Source organism: Epinephelus lanceolatus, chromosome 12 (genome assembly GCF_041903045.1).
Source record: "Epinephelus lanceolatus isolate andai-2023 chromosome 12, ASM4190304v1, whole genome shotgun sequence".
NCBI classification, from domain to species: Eukaryota; Metazoa; Chordata; class Actinopteri; order Perciformes; family Serranidae; genus Epinephelus; species Epinephelus lanceolatus.
The window spans coordinates 36,044,461-36,066,429 of NC_135745.1; the positions used below are offsets into that span (position 1 = coordinate 36,044,461).

A 21,969-nucleotide genomic window follows, 5' to 3' on the forward strand; every position below is an offset into this window, starting at 1 on the left:
TTTATTATACTGGAAAGAAATCAGACATCTCTATGGCTGATATCTTCAGTATTCGACAACTCACACCAAAACTATCTAGTTTGATAAATAACACTACAGCTAAGAGGAAAAATATGTATTTTTTATTTTGGGGTGAACTGTCCCTTTAAGCTACTTTTTGTTTTTTTGTTTTTTAAATTAAAGATTAATACAAGTTAACTTTGGTTTCCAGCTCTCTAGAACTATACTGTAAATCTGTGGCAGTTTAAGCTGTATAAGTAAAAGTTAAATCGACAGTATAGCAGCCTTAAGCCAATATTAATACGACACAGAAATTCACTTTTTAAAAAAAAAAAAAAAAAAAAAAACATCTTTCTTGTTATAATAGCAGCCAGGAAAAAAATGTAATTACAGTGTGATTCCATAGAATAGAAAAAAAGTGAAAACAATTTATTTTTCATCAAAGTACTATTAAAAAATCTGTGATCTTGTACCTCTCAATAAATAGAAAAAAGCAACTCCTTTGCTGTAATTTGTCTTGTCCTACACTATTCTGTTATAAATATGGTTACACATATTTATTGTGTGAAGAATCTTTCATCCATGCAACAAAGAAGATTTTTAATGACAGAGGAAAGGAAAAAAAATCACTTATATTCTATAACCGACTTGCTAAGTACTGTGTACAATAAAATGTTTTGGAGCTTTTGTGAGCAAATCTTCTATCAGACTGTAACACAAGACAAACATCAATAAAACAAATCAATGACTGAATGCATTTGCAGGCTGGAGAGAGGGGACATCTCAGGTTCCAGCACACGGGACACGCTGGCTTTAGTCCTGAGCTTGAACCCTGCTGCCGTGGTATTCCACTCAGTCATCTGTAGCCAAGTGAGGTTTTCTCATTCAACAAGCGTCTTTGTCGGAGTGGATTCTAGCAGTACCGGGTCGCTGTGGGGCCTCAGCAGCTGGTGGACACATGTTGACAGGGTCAGCTCTCAGACCTGGGCGAGCCCAAACAATCTGACCACAAGTGGAGTAAGAAAGCTGGTAGAAAATAGAAAAGGTGAGTTTTCAGAGCTGCTCGGTGTGAACAATGATGTTGCTTTTAGAGGGGAGTGATTTAAGCCGAGGGGTGGTCTTGTTCACATCGCTTTGCTCGAGGAATGCACTCTTAAAATCTTTGTGTCGCAGGGGCCTCACTCCCTTCTTAAGATGCAAAATGCAATGCTTATTTTACTTCTACCGTGCTCTTTTGTGCTGTGGTCGACATTTTTCGAAGCATGTTAATCAATGTGATTTCTATGCAACATCAGGCGTCTTCAGCGTGTTTTTCACTCATTGAAAATTTCCGTTCGCCTCCATATCTGCAGTAAATCCACACAATTTGGAGTTTGGCGTGCTGCAAAAAATTAAAGCCAACATAAAAATCAAGGAGCTTTGCTAAAGAGAGATGAGCAGAGCTCGGTCTTCCACTGGTCCTTCCTTTACATATCGAAGGCCGGGGGAAATATAATGGTGCAGTGTGTTCAGAGTTCACTGGAGCTGTCTGAGGAGCGCTGGTTGTAGCAAGCTGTTTCCATTATACATTCTGAGCAGCTGTTCTGTGGAGGAAGTCCTTTGAAGGACGGCTGCAGGGGAAGGGGGGGTAACCAGAGTCCATAGTTCAAACAGGGTTCTTCACCCTAACAAGCAGGGGCGGGGCTGCGGCCGCTCCGGTGTGGGGCATCATTGTCCCTGCACCCCCATCATCAAGGCCTCCAAACAGAGGTCCTGCATGAGCTCTGACACATGCAACGTCTACACTAACACTCAACATTCATGCTATAACTAGTACAGAAGCAGGCAGAACAAAAAATAAAAGATGCATGCCACTGATGCCACCTCCTCACTCCTCAGCTGCACTCAGCTTAGTGTGATTACATCTAAGCTGCCTCCTTTCAAGACGTCCTTTGCTCTGTATGGGCTGTGCATCTGGTTGCTTCAGTTGTTTTGATTCGTGTCTGTTTTGACATGGAGGGGCGAGGAAGAGGGAGCTTTCTGAGAGAGGGCTTTGAAGAGAGCCAGATTCGGAAGAGTCTGAAGGTTGTCTCTGAGGGGTCAGGGGCGTCTATGAAAAGGAAAAAAAAAAACGAAGAGGCACGAGGAGAAGGATGAGGAATAAAGTCAAGCTGGTAGAAAGAGGGTTCGTTCACTTCTGTGTAAGGTACGCTCCAATGGTGAGGCTCGCTGCCCCAAGTGCAGCCAGACCGAAGACCGTCTTGATGGAGGGCCAGGAGCAACTGAAGAAGGTGTCCCTCTGTCTGTCATACAGCTCCACAAAGGCATCCTGGGAGAGAGACAGGAGGAGAAAGACGGACAGTTAACTGAGCTGTCAAAGAACGTGTGTTTACTTTTGTGTGTGGTCTTGCATCAGCTGGTTATTTGATGGGTGGAGTCAACTAGTAACCACCATGAAGGATCAGGCTGGCATCCCTTTTGTTCCTACTGAAGACTAATATCTTTAAAGGGACAGTTCACCACAAATCAAAAATATTTTACCTCTTATGTGTAGTGCTATTTATCAGTCACTCTATTAGGAGCTGCACCTTGTCAAAATAAATCAAAACCTATATGACTGGACCATGTGGGAATTTGATTTGAAGGGACAGACACAGGAAGTGGCCACATTCAGCTTTAATTTCCAGGGCTGGTACCTGCGGTTATTCCACAGGCTAGTTAATAACATGTCGGGCAGGAAATCCAAAGTGTGGGATCATTTTGAGAAGGTGAAGGATGAACCCAAGGTGATATGTAAACTCATCTTCATTGGTCGACTACAAACATGACGTATCATCTGAAACATGGAAGTAGCTACATGCCCATTAGCCCACAGCGTCATTAACAGGCGGCTCGCTCAGTGTGTGACGTGCACTTGTAGATAAAATATAGGCCTATATTAATGAAGGTTCATTAGTACGGTTTTGTATTTCTCTGTAATGTAGCACAGTGTTAACAATGTTACTGATACTATTCTTTCTCACACCTTCAACTCAAACCACCAAAATATATCGTTTAATAATTGAATTAATATTGTAAACATGCAGGCGACTAGTCGACTAATGGACCTAAATGACGACTATTGGTCGACTAGAAAAATTCTTATTTGGTGGCAGCCCTATAAAATACTAATGTTTGATTTTGGGGTGAACTGTTCTTTCAAAAACATTCAACAAATATATAACTTTATTCATTTATTAGCAGTAAACAGTGCATTTTTTGGGGGACTATTTTCAGTTGCGGATTGATACACATTTGATGCTCTTGTGAGTATTTACACCAGCAGGACAACATGTGGCAGTGACTCAGAATAAACTAACAGTGCCCATGTTCCTTGAAATGAGGGAACACGTCATCCAGTGCAACAGAGTAACTCACTGATGTGTTTTTAATAATTCTGGACAACAATGCAGCACTACGGCACAGAGAAAATAAACATCAGTTTTTGAACACACAGCCAATACGTGGTAGTATGATCAATTAATGTTTGGCTGTGGTCATTTAATCGGGTTTGATGACAATAACAAAGAGGAGCCTCATCATTTTAAGGACTCGTTCACCAAATGATGTAACTCGTGAAACTTTCTGCTGGTGGGTGGTTGTTTTGGTTTCACCTTGATCTCACCAGATTTTGAGATATCCACCTTTGAGATTTGACAATGGATACTAAAGGAATTCAAACACAACATTTCTTTCCAGTAACAGTATCTCTTACATAATCCACAGAACGCTGTGTCAATATGTTGCTTCTTAATTCATTCAGATTTTATCACATCCTTACAACAATAAACACAGACAAATACAGCTGCACACTGTCACAACATCCTGTTAAAATGCAATAAAATAAGAAAATACACAGTTATAATACATGAACATGCTGTGGTCACCTGGCAGCAGAAATCTCAAAATCTAAAAATAAAACTGCACAACTATCTACCCAGAGGTGAGAAATTTGGGTGAACTGACCCTTTAAGATGTAAATCCCTTGGCCAGCACCAAATATGGGTGGAAATAGAGTGTTATTACACCCATGCTGCAAGCAGATGCATTACTGTTCAGCTTACAGACACACTCCTACGCACAACCTCAGATGCCCTTCATGCACAGAGACACACAACACACCCAGAAACACACACTAAACAAACATGGGAATCACCAAAAAGAACCAAACTGCACGTCAACACATTTTGGGTGTTGCTGTTTTTATTTTTTTTTAACAAGTGGACGAGCGCTTGCAGCACTGACGCATAAATATATTAATGTGACTCAGAGGGCGCTCTGCTCTCGGCTGCTAACAGGGGCTTTAAAAAGAGGCCTGTTACAAATTCAGAGTGTGTGAGCGTATGCGAGGGTCCATGGAGCCAATACCACGGCTGCGTGTCTCCGACGAGGAAATACAGACATCTGCTCATAAGCAGTGACAGCAGGAACAGCTGGACAGGAAGTCATGGTGCTAAGCCCTTCGCTCTCCCACACACAGACACACAAGTAGATTATCTTGAACCCGAGTAGAATAGAGTGTGTTTTAGGGGGGTTTAGGAGAGGATATATCAACAGTTTCCTATTGAATATCGACTCTATTGTTATGAAGCTAGCCACATTAGTAGCAGTGTTGTAACGCTGTATTTGTGTGTCTGTTTTTAGCTGTAATGTGACCTTTCTGTGAACAATGGTGAATTGTTAAGTTTAATTCACTACAACATTACTGTGTCAGTTCCCATGGGAATCTATTATCATTCTATTTTAATCAGTCTTGATTTAACTCAATTTACCTACAGTAATTATGTTTTCTGTAATTCTAACTGGAATACACGTGTTTCGTTCGACCTTGATCTAGTAGCAGCAAAACTGGGTCATTACATTATATTACACAAGTTTCACGTTTTAACATACAGTTTCTGAATTATCAAAAGAAAAGGAGAAAAAAAAGGCCCACACAGGACTAAAAAAAGGAGACATCCATTCTGAAGTGCTGCGGGGAGACAAAAGTATTTCCTGTTTCCCTCTCCTCCCTTCCCGTCCTGTCGCATTCCTGAGGCTGGGGGCCAGTCAGTGACACAGAGGAGGAAGGATCAGCAGTTTCTTCCCACTTAAAGCCCTCTGGTGTCAAAACACACTGCGCTCTTAAATCAGTCTGCAATATCTTTAAACGCATGGCATTTCCTTTGTTGCAGCTGAGCGTTTTTAATTATTATCCAGGGCAAAAACACAAGACTGAGGAGTCCACAGTCATGCCAGCAGCTCTGTGAGACTCATCTCAGCTGTGCTTTGAGCTAAATGCTAACGTCAGCATGCTAACATGCTAATTCTAGGCAGGTAATGTTTATCACTGTAACCAATTCAGTTTAGCATGTTAGCATGCTAACATGGGCCTGTTATCACTAAACACACGAGGCTAGTCCACACGGGCACGTCTATTTTTGAAAACAGGGTTTTTCCCTCCTTTGTTTTCAGAAAATTCCCGTCCACACACAGTTATAAGAAAATCTCTGTCCAAATAAAAAACACAATTGAAGAGCTTTCAATGGCATGTCAAACCAACCGGTGACAATATGTAACCCCTAAAGCCACACAAAGAAGAAGATGCAAGAAGCCTGAAAAAAGCTGTCACTGGAAGGCTACCTGGAGCTCGTTTTGACGCCACTGTAGTTGTAGTTTCTTAATGAGCAATTCACACAAGAGTAAATAGTGTGACAACCAACCCCAGTCTCCCTTAACTGTACATTTATGTATGAACTTATTAAAGTCCTGTCAGCAAGGTTAGAATCTGCATCTCTGGCATTGCACAAAACGTTGCCTCATTTGTGACGCTTCACACATTCTAACATCTCAAGCCAAAAACTCTGTCTCCCTGTTTACATATCAACACTGAAAATGTTTCTGAAAACCTTCAACGTGGACAGTGTGACGACCTCTCCCCCTTTGGTGGTTGTTCCTGTGCTGTCTTTTTTTCTGCTCCCCTGCAGGAGGCAGGCCAGTGTGCAGAGGTGTGGCTGGAAGATGAGCCACACCTGAATCCAGTTACTTGATGAAGCCACTGAGTCTATATAGAGGGCTGGATGTCTCAGTTCCTGTCTCTCTCTGCTCCTGGCCAACAGGGTTTTTGGGCTATTTTGTTATGTTAGTTTGAGACAAACTCATTTTTTAGCAATGTTTAAAACTGGTTAAATACATTTATTTTACTTAACCAGAATTACTTGTGTGGTCTCCCTTGTTTGTCTGAACATGGAGCCGGTTCATGACAACAGTGTTTTACAAAACGTCTGACCCAACATGCAGTTTGAGGTTAATTAAAAGACCAAAATGCATAGTAAAAGCTATGTTTTTAAATACACCTGTAAACATGTGGACAGGGCCTGAGGCTGATGGGAAAGGAATTGGTTTTGTAGGATCACCATCACAACTGATCCTGAGCTAGTTATGAATGTTTGAAATACATTTTATGGCATTCATCCAATAGTTGCTGAGATCTCTCTCTCTAAATCACCTCGTTGTGGTGCTAAAAGAGAAGTCAGAGGATTATCATTAGGATTCATCCTCTGGCAACAATGAACATCTGGACCAAAGTTTGTGTCCATCCATATTTTACAGGATTTCTCCTCTGGCGACCACAAGTGTCAGTAAAAAATTTCATGGCAATCAGTGAGTTTTTGAGATCCTAAGTGTTATATTGTAGGCAGTTAGACTCGCTTGAGTTTCTTGAAGACATTCCGCCTCTCATCCAAAAAGGTTCTTCAATTCTAACGGACTGGTGCGGAGTAGCAGGCTTTAGACTCTGTGTGGGTGTGAACCCTTACAGAGTCGTTAAGGTCACATGTGAGTCGTTGACCCACCTGGCACCTCGTTTGGGTTTGATGGGTCCAAATGGTGTCGTAAGCCACCTCCTGTTTAACAATGGTCGTTCCAGTTTGATGTAGAGGCCGTTTACACGTACACGGTGATTTTGATAAACGGAGACATCTTCCTTCGTTTGTGCCCTTCGTTTACACGCAAACGGAGATTTCTCCTCTGAAAACGAGTCTTTCTAAAAACTCCTGCCAGAGTGGAGATTTTGGAAAACTCCGGTTGCGCGTTTGCATGTAAACTGAGATAAACGGAGATAAACGGAGTTATAGGCAGCCGACGTCACAGTATGCGCCGGAACTTGTGCCTGTGTCAAAAGTGGGACCTATGTTGCTATGGTGACAATGGATACATGGAAGGCTTGAGCTTCTCGTTACACTGCCACCTACAGGTTTGGCATGCTCTTGTGTATATATACACGGGTAAGTGTAAACGAAGATCTTTTTGAAAACGGAGACGGTGAAATGTCCGTTTATGAAAATAGCCGGCCACGTGTAAACGGCCTCGTCGATGGCTTCTTTAACGCCTCTTTCAAACCATCTATCCTCTCTGGCCAAGACGCGGACATTGCTGTCCTCGAAGGCGTGTCCCTTCTCCTTTAGATGTAAATGTACAGCTGAGTCTCGACCTGAATTTGAACTCAAGCAAGTCCACTTGCCTACGATATAGCACTTATGATTACCATGACCTGGATGACTGAGAATCTTCACAGACATCAGTTTTTTTCCACTGGGGATTTCCACTGGCTGCGCAGGCTAACCTCCAGTTTAGCCTTCTGCTAACATGGATGGGGATAAAAATGATTTAATGGTGTGGCTCTTGTTAACTTTCCAAATGTTACTGGACTGAATGGATCAAATTCTGATAGTGGAACAAATCATTTTGGGGGGTTTGTGATGCTCAAAAAAAATGTTTCCACTGATTTACAGACATCCCTTTCACTATGAAAGTCAATGGGAAATTTTGGGGTGTAATGGCTTCATGTGACAGACCCAGAAGTTGTAATGCCATGGTTTGGCCACTATGTCAAATTGGCTTCAAAGCCCAGCACACTTCCTGAGGGCTTCACCAACAGACATTGCCATTTCTAAGCCATGCCGCTAGCGTGGCTAAAAATGGAGAGCAAATGTCATACGGCTTTATTCTAGAGAACTGTGAACAAGCCCTGTCTGTCGGTGATGACACCCTCCCTCCCTCCTTCTCTCCAGGATTCAGGTATTAATTAGAGAACAAGCTCTTCAGTCAGACCTCCAGCTGAGGGGAATGTGTTAGCTGGCATAAACACTGCCTCTGTGTTTTTTTCCTTTCCACCTACTCCAGGAAAATAACAGCTTACTGAGGCAACAACACAAACCAGCCACCGGGTCCAGCAGCAAGTGCATGTGACTGACCGCTAGTGAGGCTCTGCAAAATGGCAAACTCATGATGTGTGTCCTCAATACGTCCCAGACGGTCAGCATAGATTATCTCCTATTTAAGTCTGAAACAAAAGTGGGCCAATTACGGTAAGAGGTTCATAAGAGCGGTGATGGATGTTTAAAAGAATCCCGCAAGGACATGGACGGTAATAACTCGAGACTGACCCAGGGGAGAGCTGGGTAGAGATAGAGGAGGGAGGGAGGGAGGGAGAGGAGGGTGTCAGGTGGATATCATGAGACTGAGGCATGCTCCTGGAACTTTTTCACCCACACGTTAGCGAGCAGTGTTGCTGCAACCATGTGAGTGGTGTGAAAAACAAACCTTGGCACTTTCTTTTTTTTTTCTCTCTCTCGAAACTCTTTTTCTGTATTAGCTGTCATTACAAAAAAAACCTGGGCCTTTGAAGGAAATAATAATAAGCAGCTGGCAAAGAAGGGCACAGAAAGTTTGCAGGGACAGGAAAGGACAAAACATCTGCATTCATCACATCAACAAAAGACTCTATAATCCTCAAAAACTCATCTCACTGCCCTGCAGCAAACCATCTGCCACCGACAGCAGGTGTGCATCTGGGACATAAAGTCCAGGCTGCAGCTCTCCACAGTATTCATTTTTTGGATCAATGGCTTTATAAAGGTCACAGCCACCCTACAGAAGCCAAGAATCCAATGGGAAAATGCCTGGCCAGGTTTACACACTCCCTTTCCTTCGTTTTTACTGCACACAATGAATCCCTCCGAGAGACGCATGCAGAGCAAAGGAGTCAGACTTGAGAGGATCCCATCGTCAGCCATCGGGTGGCAACTTGGTGCCTGAGTGTCATGGTTACCCCGGCTGGAAGCTTCACACATGATTTGCTTTTCCCACCAGCGGGAGAGCGCCTGTCCTCGACCTCTGATTTGTTTTTCACATGATTTAGACCTCTGGGTTTTTGCTCAGTCTTTCTCATGAACACAAAGGGATTGTATTTTGCACTGTTGTTCCTCGGATGGCCTTCCACTATCTTAAAGGGTAACAGGAAATGCCAAATATTTACCAGATCCTTTGGGTATCCCCCTGCTTTTGGGAATGATTGCTCAACTTGTGTGGAAGATAATGAGTCATCTTGTGTGCTTGGCTTGCTCCGTTAAAAACCCAAAGCAGCGCTTTGCCAAAACAGAAAAATGATTAGGCAGTCATCTCTGTTTTGGGACGTTTCTGTGGGTAATTGCGGGCAGACTGAGACTAAGAGAAAGGGATGTGGGTTAAAGTTCAACTTGTAATTAAAGTGCCTGTTGTGGCTTCGCTGCTATATTCACCTCTGAACCGAGCTTCTCCCCACGCTCTGTTTATTTCCTAAGCATTCACATAGTAACGTACTTATAATATTGCATATGCTGCTGCTGCCGCCCCTCTTTGATTTTCTAATGAGCCTCTTGCAGACTTCTCCGCAGCTAATTAAAGTCAAACAAAACTCCCATTTCAGGAGCCAAGGGAGAGTAATGGGAGATAAAAAAATGCAAGGAAGGCATTAATGTCCTTTGTAATTGATCTGTTTTGATCCAAATATACTCTAATATCTCTCTCTTTTATGTGTGTATATAATTATTTCATGTATGAATGCATACATGCTTGCAGTGCATGTACACACACACACAGAAACCCTCATCTCCAGACACAATAGGTGACAGGACAGCAACCTCTTGTCTGGCAGCAAGGTCAGGTTCGATCAAGTCTCCGGAGTGTCATCCATCGACTGGGCCGGCAAAAATGAGATGACGGAGGAGTTTGTTGCAATACTCATTACCCAGTAAATCCCCCTGTGTCAGCACCGTCAAACAGCTTGGAGCGGAGGACGCTGAGCCCTTCACTGCACTGTGACAATACTGCAATACTTGGAAACAACAAGCTCACAGCCAAGTGATGATGACAAACCGGGTGGAAAGCTGTACAAATGTGGAAAATACGCCCAATCACTGCACAAACCTTTAGTGGGTCAGACAAGCAAAACAATACTGTGTGTTGAAATGTGGGAATAGCATCCTTGGTTTAAAATACACAGTCTATTAATCTTGTCATCGAAGGTTTGACATTTTGGGGAATATGCTCATTCACTGTCTGGCAGAGTTTAACGAGAAGACTGATACCACTCTCATGTTTGTATGTTCAGTGTGAAGCGACTGTCCTCCCTATACACTTAGCTTAGCACAAAGAATAGAAACAGAGAGAAACAGCTAGCGTGACTCTATCCGCAGGTAAAAATATCCTTCGACTAGCACCTCTGAATCTCACTAATTAACAGTTACATATTGTGTGTTTGTCAGGCTAGCTGAGACTCCAAGAAGTTACTGGTTCCAGTCGAGAAATGGTGCGGCACATATCCTGTAAATGGTGTGCTGTCATTTTTGCACCTCTTGTTTTTGCACAGATTAAATGAACATGATATATATGTACATATGCTAATTAGTCAGCTACAGAGGTGCTGCTAGGCGGTTCTGTTATCTCTGGACACAGCTAAGCTATCTGTTACCTCTTCCCAGCCTTTATGCCAAGACAAGATAAGCAAACCTGGCTTTTTCGTCTGTTTTACTCTAAACAGGATCCTAACTTACAAATTAACATCACGCTGAATTGAAAAGACTTGAAACAAGCAATTAAGACCATAAACCTGTTAGGAAAGTATTCATTGAGGTTAGAAACCAAGTGAAGCAGGATTTTATTCTCATAGGCTTCTATACAAGCAGATTTTTTGGCAACCATTTGAGTCGCCCCCTGCTGGCCATTAGAAAGAATGCAGGTTTACGACATGTCAGCGTTAGCTTCACTTTTACAGACCCTGAGATAATGCCTTGGTTAAGACTTACATTCAGCTACAGTTAGCTTACAGACAGACAAAACAGTCGTATTCATCTTCTCAAAACAAACACATTTTTAGGCATTGTTTTTCTCTGATTTCTGCATTTCAAATGTGAGGGTTTCCTTCTTTTCTCTCCTCTTTTCTATTCAAAATTGGTTGGGACACGCTCTTTGACCCCATGGGACCTATAGGGTATGACATATGCACAATGTAACTGGAGCTGCCATGTTGATGGGTAACACCAGACAGCGCTAGAAATAAAGGGACAAGTACACTTGAATGGATGGCGGCCAGTATACAATAGATAGTGCAGTCGTTCATATAGAAATCACTGGTTTTTGGCATTTCATTAAGGATCTTTTCAATAGTTGCGAAATTGTAATAGTCTCACCCATATCTTCCTAAATATATTTCGGACTGCAGATGCCCCAGTGAAATAAATCAATCATCCCCATGTTCCATGTATGATAGTGCACCAGCTATTGAGCCTTTTGGGAAGAGCAGACCAGATTTTACTGCGCTTTATTATGTTGTACCCCACAGATACGAGGCAATATGGTGCCGTGACTTCTCCTCTTTTTAACCTCCTTAGATTTCTGCCTTTTTTGTATCTTTTTAAAAGGAATATCTTTCGGTTTTGGATTGTTGGTTGGATAAAACATGTAGTACTAAAGTGTATAGGCTACAAATGTCTGGGATCTTTTAATGAGAATGCAAACATAATCCAGTGTATCATAATTAATTTAATGATTTATTTTTAAGTTGGCACAGAAAGCTATAAAACTGCTTGGGAGACATTAAAGCACCTCAGGAAACCTCATAATAGAGATAAATAATTCTTCAGTCTAAACCATGAAAACCATCTTTACAGGTAAAACCAGGCAAAGCAGTTTCTTATGTAAAGACATTTTCTACTGATACAATAACATCAGTTTAAAAGGGATATTATTTTGACTTGCAGTAGTCGGAGAATTAAGCACAAGTAGCTTCAGAAAACTTGACATTAACACATCCTTTAAAAGTATGAGGCCTTTGAAATGATCCTATAAATTCACCCGCGGATTTAACAGCCCTTTAAAAGGCTAGACGATATGGTTACTACAGAGTAATATCAGTCTGTCTGATAAAAGAGAACAGAAAGTAAATCCCGTCGTGAAACAAAAGACACCTTTTTAATTAGCTTTCGCTCTGAGTGTCATTTGAAGGCTCAGGTTTCATGCTTGGCATTATACTTTTCATTGGACTGAGCCGTAAAGGGAGAAACACTCTAGACGTTGGATGCTACCCTAAAGGCTCATAAATATTCAGATGTACGTCAGCAGCCGCAGCAGCAGCATTTGTGTGTTTACAAAACAGCACGCTCTCCCGTGGGAGTGAGCCTGCTCTACTGGAACATGAAACGTGATCGCCAGTAAATCACCCACACTCCTCATGACACTCTGCGTTTTTTATTGTCTCCATTATTCATTGTCTAAACCAGCCAGATAAATGAGGACTGTAACTTTACACATGAGACTTTGGTTTCTTTGGAGATGAATAACGCTTCGGTAAACCTGGTTTTTATCTCATCAAGGAGGCAGGAGGAGAACCACTGGAGTTAAACCATCCAATTTGTGCAGCGGCGTCTGTTTTTCTCTTTTTTTGGAGTGCAGACAGATTTTGAATTGACAAACATTTCTGATCTATTTACTTAACCTCGACTGAGCAGTTATATGATCCTTGCAGGCTCTTTATTCTTGCTGAGCCCATTGATTATTATTGAACTGCTTTGATCCAACATAAAATGAAGGACTGAGTGACCTTGCAGGCAAAGAGGAGAGGTGAGGGCGAGGGGATGGATGCAGAGAGAGTGTTTGCTCTCCTGTCACTCGCTCTCCTCCTGCTCTCCGGGTTTATCTGCACCTCTGCACTGCAGCTCAGAGTGTATCATTTGCAATCAGTCACTTCTGCATGCAGAACAAAGAGACATCAAAGCAAAGAGAGACAATCCCTTTCTCTAACAATAAATCAGACAACCTCTGCAGCTCAGTCAATATGTTTCTTTTATTCTTTTGAAGAAAAGCCAGTGCTGTGATTTTGACCTTGAAACCTTTCTCAGCATTAACGATTGATCCAAAATCCTTCGCACTAGCCAAAACTTGGCACAATGGCTTCCTCAAATAGATACAGTACAATGAAGCTGAAAGGGGATGTCTGCCTCGTCTGAGGATGTCTGTGCTGAGCCCATCCAGCCCCTCAGCGGAGGAGGAAGTGACAATAGTCGAAGCTGCAAGACTTCTGTGCTGCTATAAATATCAGCCGTCGAATGAGCTCCTGGTTCAAGGCTGCCCAATCTAATAAAACGACTCACATCTCCGCTGCTCGGCCTGTTTAAAAGGCCACTGATGACGCGAGAGCAGAGGAGAGAGTGGAAAGGGGGCCGCTGAGTCATCATCAGCACTTGTGGAGGCTGGTGTGTTTGGAGTGCATTAAACCTGGCTTGAGTGGCTTTCCAGTAAAGACAGGATGTCTGCCACTTGGATGTGTAATAGCTCTGTGTTTTCTCCAAGGAAGCCTTGCTCAGTACATCGGCTGTTCCACTGACGTGTTCGAGGCTTCAGAAATCCATGTAAGCGTGTGAAAGCCAAAAACCTGTGGTGCTTTTTTTTTTCTGAGATAATTGTGAGAGCTCTCCCTCTCCATGGGTTGTTTTGTTCAAATTTCGCACTCAGGAATGCAAGGGCACTTGTACAAAGAGCCACTTGGTAAATTAAAGTAGTACTTGTGGCATTTAAAACACGCAGAAGCACTCAAAAAAGGCAGTGCCATTCTTCACATTCACCGCAGTGCGGGGTTAATGATTAAACACGGATGTAAAACTTTCACATTTCAAGCTGCTCTATCAGCTTTAAATCGGCTTCAGATTGCTGTGCACATGAACCAGAGTGTCTCTTATTTTTGGCAAAACAAGGGAGTGTGGGAGACCTCCATAACCGCGCCGCTCTTCCTAACAGGCTCAGATAGAAACCTCTGATAGAGACCGTGGGAACCAGCAGGCTCCCAGGTGGCCTGTTGCTTCTCCTGTAACAGAGCCCATGGGAGAGGCTCATTTCCTGTGACAAGGGCGGCACGCTGCCTCAAACCTTAAAAGTCACATCCACTGACCCCTGAAGACCTCCAGACCACACAACCACCATCTCAAATGCACTGGAGCTGAAAATAGACCGAGTGATCTGAGCCAGAAATGACTACTGTATATGGTGTAATGAATGGGATATGTGGGAGCACCATCTGCAGCACGCTCCTGTGTGCAGCACGTGTGGTGGCTGATTGTTCTGAACTCGCCCTAAGAAATGAAGTCACTTGGTTTTCTTGAAACGGCTGCATTCAGCTGTTCCGTTGTTGTGGTTTTCATGCGTCAAAGGACCCATATGTAACAGTATGACACAATCCTGATGTTCAAAAGGGTGCTTTTCAGGCAGCAGCGACTGACTAAGTCTTTGTGAAAGAGCTTGACAGTTCACTTAGTGTTAAGTCACTTCCTGTGCCAGATGCTGCGGGGATGACATCACTGTCTGGTTTGAGACTATGGCTTCTCTGTGGTAGAGCCAAGTATGGTTAAATCACAGACTCTGTGCGGGTTACTAGGGAAAGACTAGAGGCAAGCCAAACATGAAGTCACACTAATACCATGGAGAAAGGGAGGGGGAGCGGCGGAGAGCTACAGTTGGTTAGACACTGTAACTAAGAGGTTTGTATTTGTTTTGAACCATTAACTGACTCCTAAATCTTAGCTCCAAGTCTAAGAAAAAACCAACTGTAACAAATGGGCACGTTTTAGGTTCACTAAAAGCAGGAATGTTTTTGCTTTGATGAAATCCCAAGTTACCTCTGTAATTTAGCGAGCACTGCCAAACAAATCGAGTGTAATATCGTCTAATAGAGAATTAAACATGTTGGCGAAGGAGAAAGTATTAGAACATCAAAGCTAGACGCCCAGTGCCTCTCGCAGTCTCCTCTTTCATACAGGAGACGTCTTGTAAAGTCGGGCTGCTAAATGACAGCTTGTCAGTTTTGGCAACAAGATATTGGAGCGGTTTACGTGATTGGAGTACACGGGGCCAGGTTTCAGGTTCAGGCTGTGTTCTCCGTGTACCCATGTAAATGAGAGAGGCCACAGTCTGGGACAGGGCACGCTGTGAGCGGAGCAGAGCAGATCCAGGATCTCAGATGTCCGATAATGTCGGAGAGAAAACAATCATCTGTTTGAGGTGCAGCTCCCTCAGGAATACCTTTGAAGTGAGGAGAAGAGGAGCCGAACCACAATGAAAATTTTCCAAAGTCAGAGTGAAGACATCTACTGTCAGCAGTGAAAAGTGACTGTACATTTACTCAAGTGCTATATTTACAGTAAAGGTACTCAACTCCATTTATCTGACAGCTGTAGTTACTTTTCAGTTTAAGATTTAATAAATTATTTCCACCGAGCAGTTCAGTTCAGTACACTTTTATTCTGTTTCCTCTGTGAAAAGTTGTGGATGGTACCAATGGAAGCGTTCCGTACTGTCCCCATGTTTGGTCCCCCCTCTGTTGGGGTACCTAGCACACGGATCTGGTACTAAAAGGTGGAGCTGTGAACACTGCAGTCCATAATTGGTCAATAGTGGACAGTCAGTGGCTGGTTTCGAGGCTCATGTAACCACTGTTCATACTGTGGAGAATTTAACATTCATTAGTAAACTGTAACTGTAAAATGAAAGGATGTTTTGCTGCCTCTTGCAGCAGCTGGAGTCGGAGAGAAATCAATTTAGTTTAGTGAGCCAACTGCCGGTGACTTTTAAGGGGGAACATTAACTTGTTATATTGCAATGCAAGCACACCTTAAATTACAACGTGACAAATTTGACCATTACTTTAGTTTTTATTGTCTCTCTTGGATGACACAGACTTTTAGTAATGAGTGGATCCATAAGTGTTTATGTATTAATTTGATTATGTGAACTGCATATATTCTAATCTGTTGCGGAGTGTCGTTCCTGTGGGCTCCGGCAACACTAAACCCCTGAGCTTGCCTGAGAAGGACTAAATGTACAAACCTGCTGTTTCTAAATATCCCATGGAGAGAGACTCTCACTGCAGCCTGTTTTGTTTTGTTCTGAAAATGTTGGCGTGCAGCCTCGTTCTGTGGATGATAAACGAGGTGCAGACTTCCTTCTGTGTCATAAGGAATTACAGGGGGTGCTTGACGGAGCAGTGAGTGAGAACAACTCTACCCACATTTAAGGAAAACTCTAGGGTCTAGGTACCATGTCTGAAGGGTTACTTTTGGTTCCAAAGGTACCTTACTGAAAGTGTCTGGAGGGAACTGGACTTTAGTGAGAAGGCCGACATCTCTACAGCTGATATCTTCAACAATCAGCAACTCACACCAAAAGAATCTAGACTGATAAATAACACTACAGGTAAGAGGAGAAATATGTGTTTTTGATTTTGGTATGAACTGTCCTTCTAAAGCCCCTGAAGCTTACTTTCAAATCTCCTAAGCCAGTGTGCTTCATCAGGACTGTGTGGGTGAGGACTGGTCAGATTTGACTGACAGGTCGGGCAACATGAACAAACAACCTCTTGGCTGTCACTGCATTTTGATTCATGACATCACCTTTTTCTGAACAGAGCCCAGTGTACTTCAAACTGATAAGAAACAGGAAATCTCTCAAGTGAAATCAACAAAACTGTTCTGGCTTTGGCAGAAAATTGTATGTTCATGTCAGATCCCATCACTAAGTTGATTAAAGTTTGAAAACAAGACCATTACTTACAATAGAGTATGCTTATAGTGCTGTACTATTGAACTTTAGTAACCTCAGTACTTCACCACTGCTGCCACATTTGCATCAGGGAATCCAGAAAGAAGGTATCATGCTGGAAGAAAAAGCTGAACTCAATATGGAAAGGAAAGCGTCTGTCCCACAGGCTGAAAGCTGAAGTTGTGCAATGCGTGACAAAACTTCTCTATCCTGCATGGAACATGAGGTCATTTTGAAAGCGGGGGGAAGGGGAAGCAATAATTACTCTTGCACAACTTTACTTCCGGCTGAAAAATCTAAGCGTATATCCGCAGTCTATACTGTGTTTAACCGTCAGCTGGGCACAAAGCAATCTCAGATTGAACTCGAATGCTCTAGTGGCTGAGAAAACGTTTTCCTCCACCCCTTTTCCTTTTCAGGCTGGGAATACTGGGGAAAAGTTCAATGACCTCTCTCTCTCAGGCAACCAGCTGATTTTCATCCAAGGGGGAGAGGAATGAGTGGAATGCATTGATGTGTGGAAACAAACAACTGCACTGTGTGCCTGAGAGGCCTGATATGTGAAGGAGCGAACCTTGAGATAACCAAGTCGACTGAGAAGAACATGACTGCACTGCACTGTGGCATTATGTAATAAAATAACATTTAAATCCTTTACTGAGATAGATGAATGCAATTAAAGCCTATTCAAGCAGCTAAGGGCCGGGGTGGACACTACTTCAGTCCTGGTCTTTTATCCTTTCTTTGGTCTGGGTTCAATGTAACTCGCAGAGACCTTGGAGACAGCTACGCTGAGCAGCATGCTTTCAAAACGGCCGATTGTTTGAACTATCTGGAGCAGGTTGGCTCACTCGAAGCGGTGTGACCTTCCCTGTCTTGTATGCAGAGACCAAAGGGAAACAAGCACAGCCTACCTGATGAATGATAATAAGTTGCCTATTGTGACACTGAAGGTCTGGTGTGAAAATGTACGGAAAGCTAATAAGGCACACGTCAGTGTCATAATAGAGGAGGATTTTTTTTCCTCTTGGTATTTTCTCTCTGGAATAATCCATGGAAAATGTCATTAGTGGTATTCAGTGACTGCCTGAGTAGCCTTGATGCCACTAGGCAGCAAATTTTAGAATATTCTGCCTCAAACTGAGACTTTAAAGGGACAGTTCACCTCAAAATTTAAAATACATATTTTACCTCTTACCTGTAGTGCTGTTTATCAGTCTAGATTATTTTGGTGTGAGTTGCCAAGTGTTGGAGCTATCAGCTGCAGAGATGTCTGCCTTCACTCAAATATGATGGCACTAGATGTCACTCGGCTTGTGGTGCTCAAAGCACCAAAAAATACACTTTAAAAACTTAACAGCAGTGTCTCTTTTCCAGAAATCATGACCCAGTTGCACCTCCTAACCATATCACAGCTCATAAGGAAGTGTGCATCCACTGCTAGCTCACTGCCACTAGCTAACGTAACAGCTCAGGCAAGGAGGACACCATTAATGCTTACGTCTTGCTCTGTCACAAGCATGAGCTTCTCAAGTAGATGAATAACCGGGTCAGGATTTCTGGTGAGAGACATCGCTGTTAAGATTTTATTTTTTGGCGCTTTGAGCACCACAAGCCGAGTGCCATCTGGTTCCATGGTGGCCCGACACGCTAAGTGGACAGTCAACCGATGGTCAATGTCATGAGCGTCTGTCACCTTCGTTTGTGCAGTGTCTCCCACACTGTTGGCACCATTCCACCTATTTTGGCTTTTCTCTGCCAATTCAGCGTGTTGAATCGGCGACAGAGACGGCGGAGCTTGTTGGGGAATGATAAATCTCTGACTGGCAGTTCAGCTCAGTGCACAAGAAGAGAAACGGAAGTGAGGAATTGTTCGGGTTAGTTTTGGCTAGTGCACGGTAAAAATCATTTCTTCTTTCAGCATCGGGTTGTGTTGTTAATGTGCTAACTGGCTATTAGCATCTTGAATCCATCCTTGTGGTCTTCCGGTTTTCCTTTTTTAATACAGACTATCGCCACCTGCTGGTGTGGAGAGTTATTTCCTCTCATGCAGGCGCAGAACTTACATGTTAGTTGGCCATTGGCTGCAGTCTTTGCGGTGTGTTCAGGTGCAACTTTTTGGCCGAGACAAAGGTGATGTTATGTTGGTTTGGTGTATCTAGGCCTTTATATTCAATCGAAGGCAGACATCACTTTGCCAGCACTGGGTAACACACACCAAAACAATCTAGATTGATAAAGGGCACAACAGGTAAAATGAAAATATGTATTTTTGTTTGGGGCTGAAATGTCCCTTTAAAGCACACACATGCACACATACTGTAAATTGAGCTGAGGCTGTGGAAAAAGATGTTTTTTATCAGTATTTTGTGCTCTGTAATGCCCATGTGGGTGTTTCACGAGTACATTCCTTTACTTTCTAAGTCAGCAGATGGATCAGCTGAGAATCAGATGATTGTTGAGTCAGATGACTTTAACAGGCAACTTTATCCAAGTTTGCCCTATAAATTTCTATGGACTGAGCTAATCTACTCCTACTTCTCCAACTTTTCAAACAGCGTGAGCTCCAATTAAATAAAACCATTTGCTCAACTAGCTCCGGTGTACTTTGGTCTGTCAACCCGGGTGGCCTAATCGCACTTTCCATACCATCCGTAATTTGTTTTACAGCAATTACCTCAGTAGTTTCAACCTGGCTGCAGCACATGTGGCAGCGAGAAGGACTGGACTGCCTGTTTATAGCTTTATAAGCCTCCTCTCCTTGCTTGCCCTTCTATCTCTCCTCCTCCTCAACCCTGTTAGCCTCACCTCCTGATCAAAGCCACCTTGTGAAGTCCGTTCATTTCCATCCAGGAATATTTTTTAACCCAGTGCCCTCCCTGGAGTGCAGGAATGTGGGCTCACTTTAATTCAAATCTGGAAACATTGAAGGTCAAGGGGTCTGAGTGCCTGTCCGGATAGATTGGGTGGTATCAGAAAATGAGTTTGCAAAGCTAGCTGATAATCAAAGGTCTTTTTTTTTAACCGCAGAAAATACATACTTACTGGGCTCATTCTTCTTTCATTTTTTACAGCTTTTTCACTACCAAGTGCTAATAAATGTGAAAGATAAATGAAGCACTTTATAGGTCAATTTGCAGAGTTGATTAAACTTCTGGTGGTTAGATTTGCCGACATGCGGCTCGTCTAGACATGTCACAGTTAACACTCCTCTATAAAGCAAAATGGCGCCTGACATAACTGAATCCAGGCATCATAAAAAATTTGCTCTGACACAAGATGACACAAGACGACTGCATCCTTAGAACATACACAGGCATGGAGCGTAACTGTATTGTCAAAGAAAATACCAAAAATGCTAAACAAAATACCTAAGACGAAAAGGAATCAATGTCGGTTCTCCTGTTTTCAATTCTCTCTGTTTTCTTTGAAGTATCTGTCATTATTTGAAGTTGTAATGACAGCCCAACAACCAATTAAAGGCAGCGCACCTTCAGAGTAGACCCAGTGAAATTGATGTAATATAACGCCGCGGCAATACTGGGTAAGCCCCTGCCGGCGAGATATATCCCTGTCAGAGGTAGCATGCAGGAGTAGTCCTCTGAAAACAGCAGGGGTTATCTGTGACAGCAACAAAATGTCTGTTCGCTGCAGCACGCTGACAGAATTTGGTTGTAGGTTTGGGAGGACATCAAGAGTTCGGCATGGCGAGGAGTTTCATGAACGCTGATCGCTGCCCTGAAACACTAGGTAGCACCAACGCTCCCTTGGCAAAGCTTTTATCTTCCAAACGTCAGGGGCGAATCGTTTTCTCTGCACTTCAAACTTAATCAGTCGCCATCAAAGGTGACTGCCAACAGGGTGGTGCTGTGTGAGCTTTACCAGGAGTGAGAGCTCTCGGTTACGCACACACACACCGACTGAATGCCGTCAGCATAAAAGTGTGAAAACATCTCGCCAAGGTCTTTCCACAGAGACACTTTTTTCCTACAGCATGAATTTCAATAAATCAAGCTCATACATGATCTGACATTTACAGCCACTGGTTCACTGCGTTAATTGAGTCTTTGCTCAGAGATACCGACACAAACCGTCGGAAATGCTCAATCAATACCACGTAGTCAAAGTGATACCTGAGCAGTAGCTGACCTCACTCAGCGTCCACTGACACAGATCAGATTTCCTGAGGGCTATTCGCTCTGCTGCCAAAAATCACATTGGGGAGGGGGGTGCAGAGAATTATTTACCCCAGACCTCCACGGACGAGGCAGAGAAATCTATTTACCATCATCTGGCTGTTGTCTTTTTTTTTTTTTTTTGGAGGGCATGTACTCAGCATTTCAGAGAAGAGCCAATAATGGCATGCTGTTTGTTAATGGCCAGTGCTGTTGCTAGTTGCACCGGGAAATCCCAGAGGAGATAGTGGTGGTGTGTGTGTGTGCACGCGTGTTTGTGTGTGTTGAGGCTGAATGGCACGACTAACAGGAAGCTAGGCACCCTGGGGCCATCTGCTCCCTGCCATGGCTCACATGTCACTGTGACAACACAGCATTATTGATTCACACTACCACATCCGCTTCTGTGTGTACACGCTGATGTGTCACAGTATGCGTGTGTATGTATGTGTGTGAGTGTGTACACAGCCATTTTGTGGATGGCAAATAATTGATTTGCACCAGTACATCCGCTTCTGTGTTTGCCTGCTTGTGTGCGCGTATGGACTCTATAAACCTTAAAGGATCAATTCACCCAAATCACAAATATATATATATATATATATATATATATATATATATATATATATATATATATATGGTGTTGTCAGGCCAGGCAGATTTTTGTACGGTTAAAAAGCTGCAACAGTCCATATTTTTATTTTTATTTTACCTATTGATCAAATGAGGTGAATGTCAAAGGTGTCGCTTGTACTGATTTGAATTAAACAGATTATCGCTGCAGTTTCTCTCAGCTCTACAGAGCATTTTAGCCTCTTTCTGCTCGTAATTTTTTGGTTTACAACCCGCAACTAACAGCTATTTTTGTTTTTTCCCTGTCTCTCATGTGCAT

General features: G+C 42.9%; 1 protein-coding gene across 1 annotated transcript in view; it reads right to left on the reverse strand.

Annotated features, from left to right (window-relative positions):
- Positions 1-542: 542 nt before the first annotated feature.
- Positions 543-21,969, reverse strand: part of bcl2b (BCL2 apoptosis regulator b) — a 33,056-nt gene continuing 11,629 nt past the window's right edge. Inside the window, exon 2 of the mRNA XM_033636122.2 lies at positions 543-2,308. Coding sequence (XP_033492013.1) covers positions 2,171-2,308 — 138 coding nt within the window. The 3' untranslated portion in view covers positions 543-2,170. The remainder of the gene's footprint in view (positions 2,309-21,969) is intronic.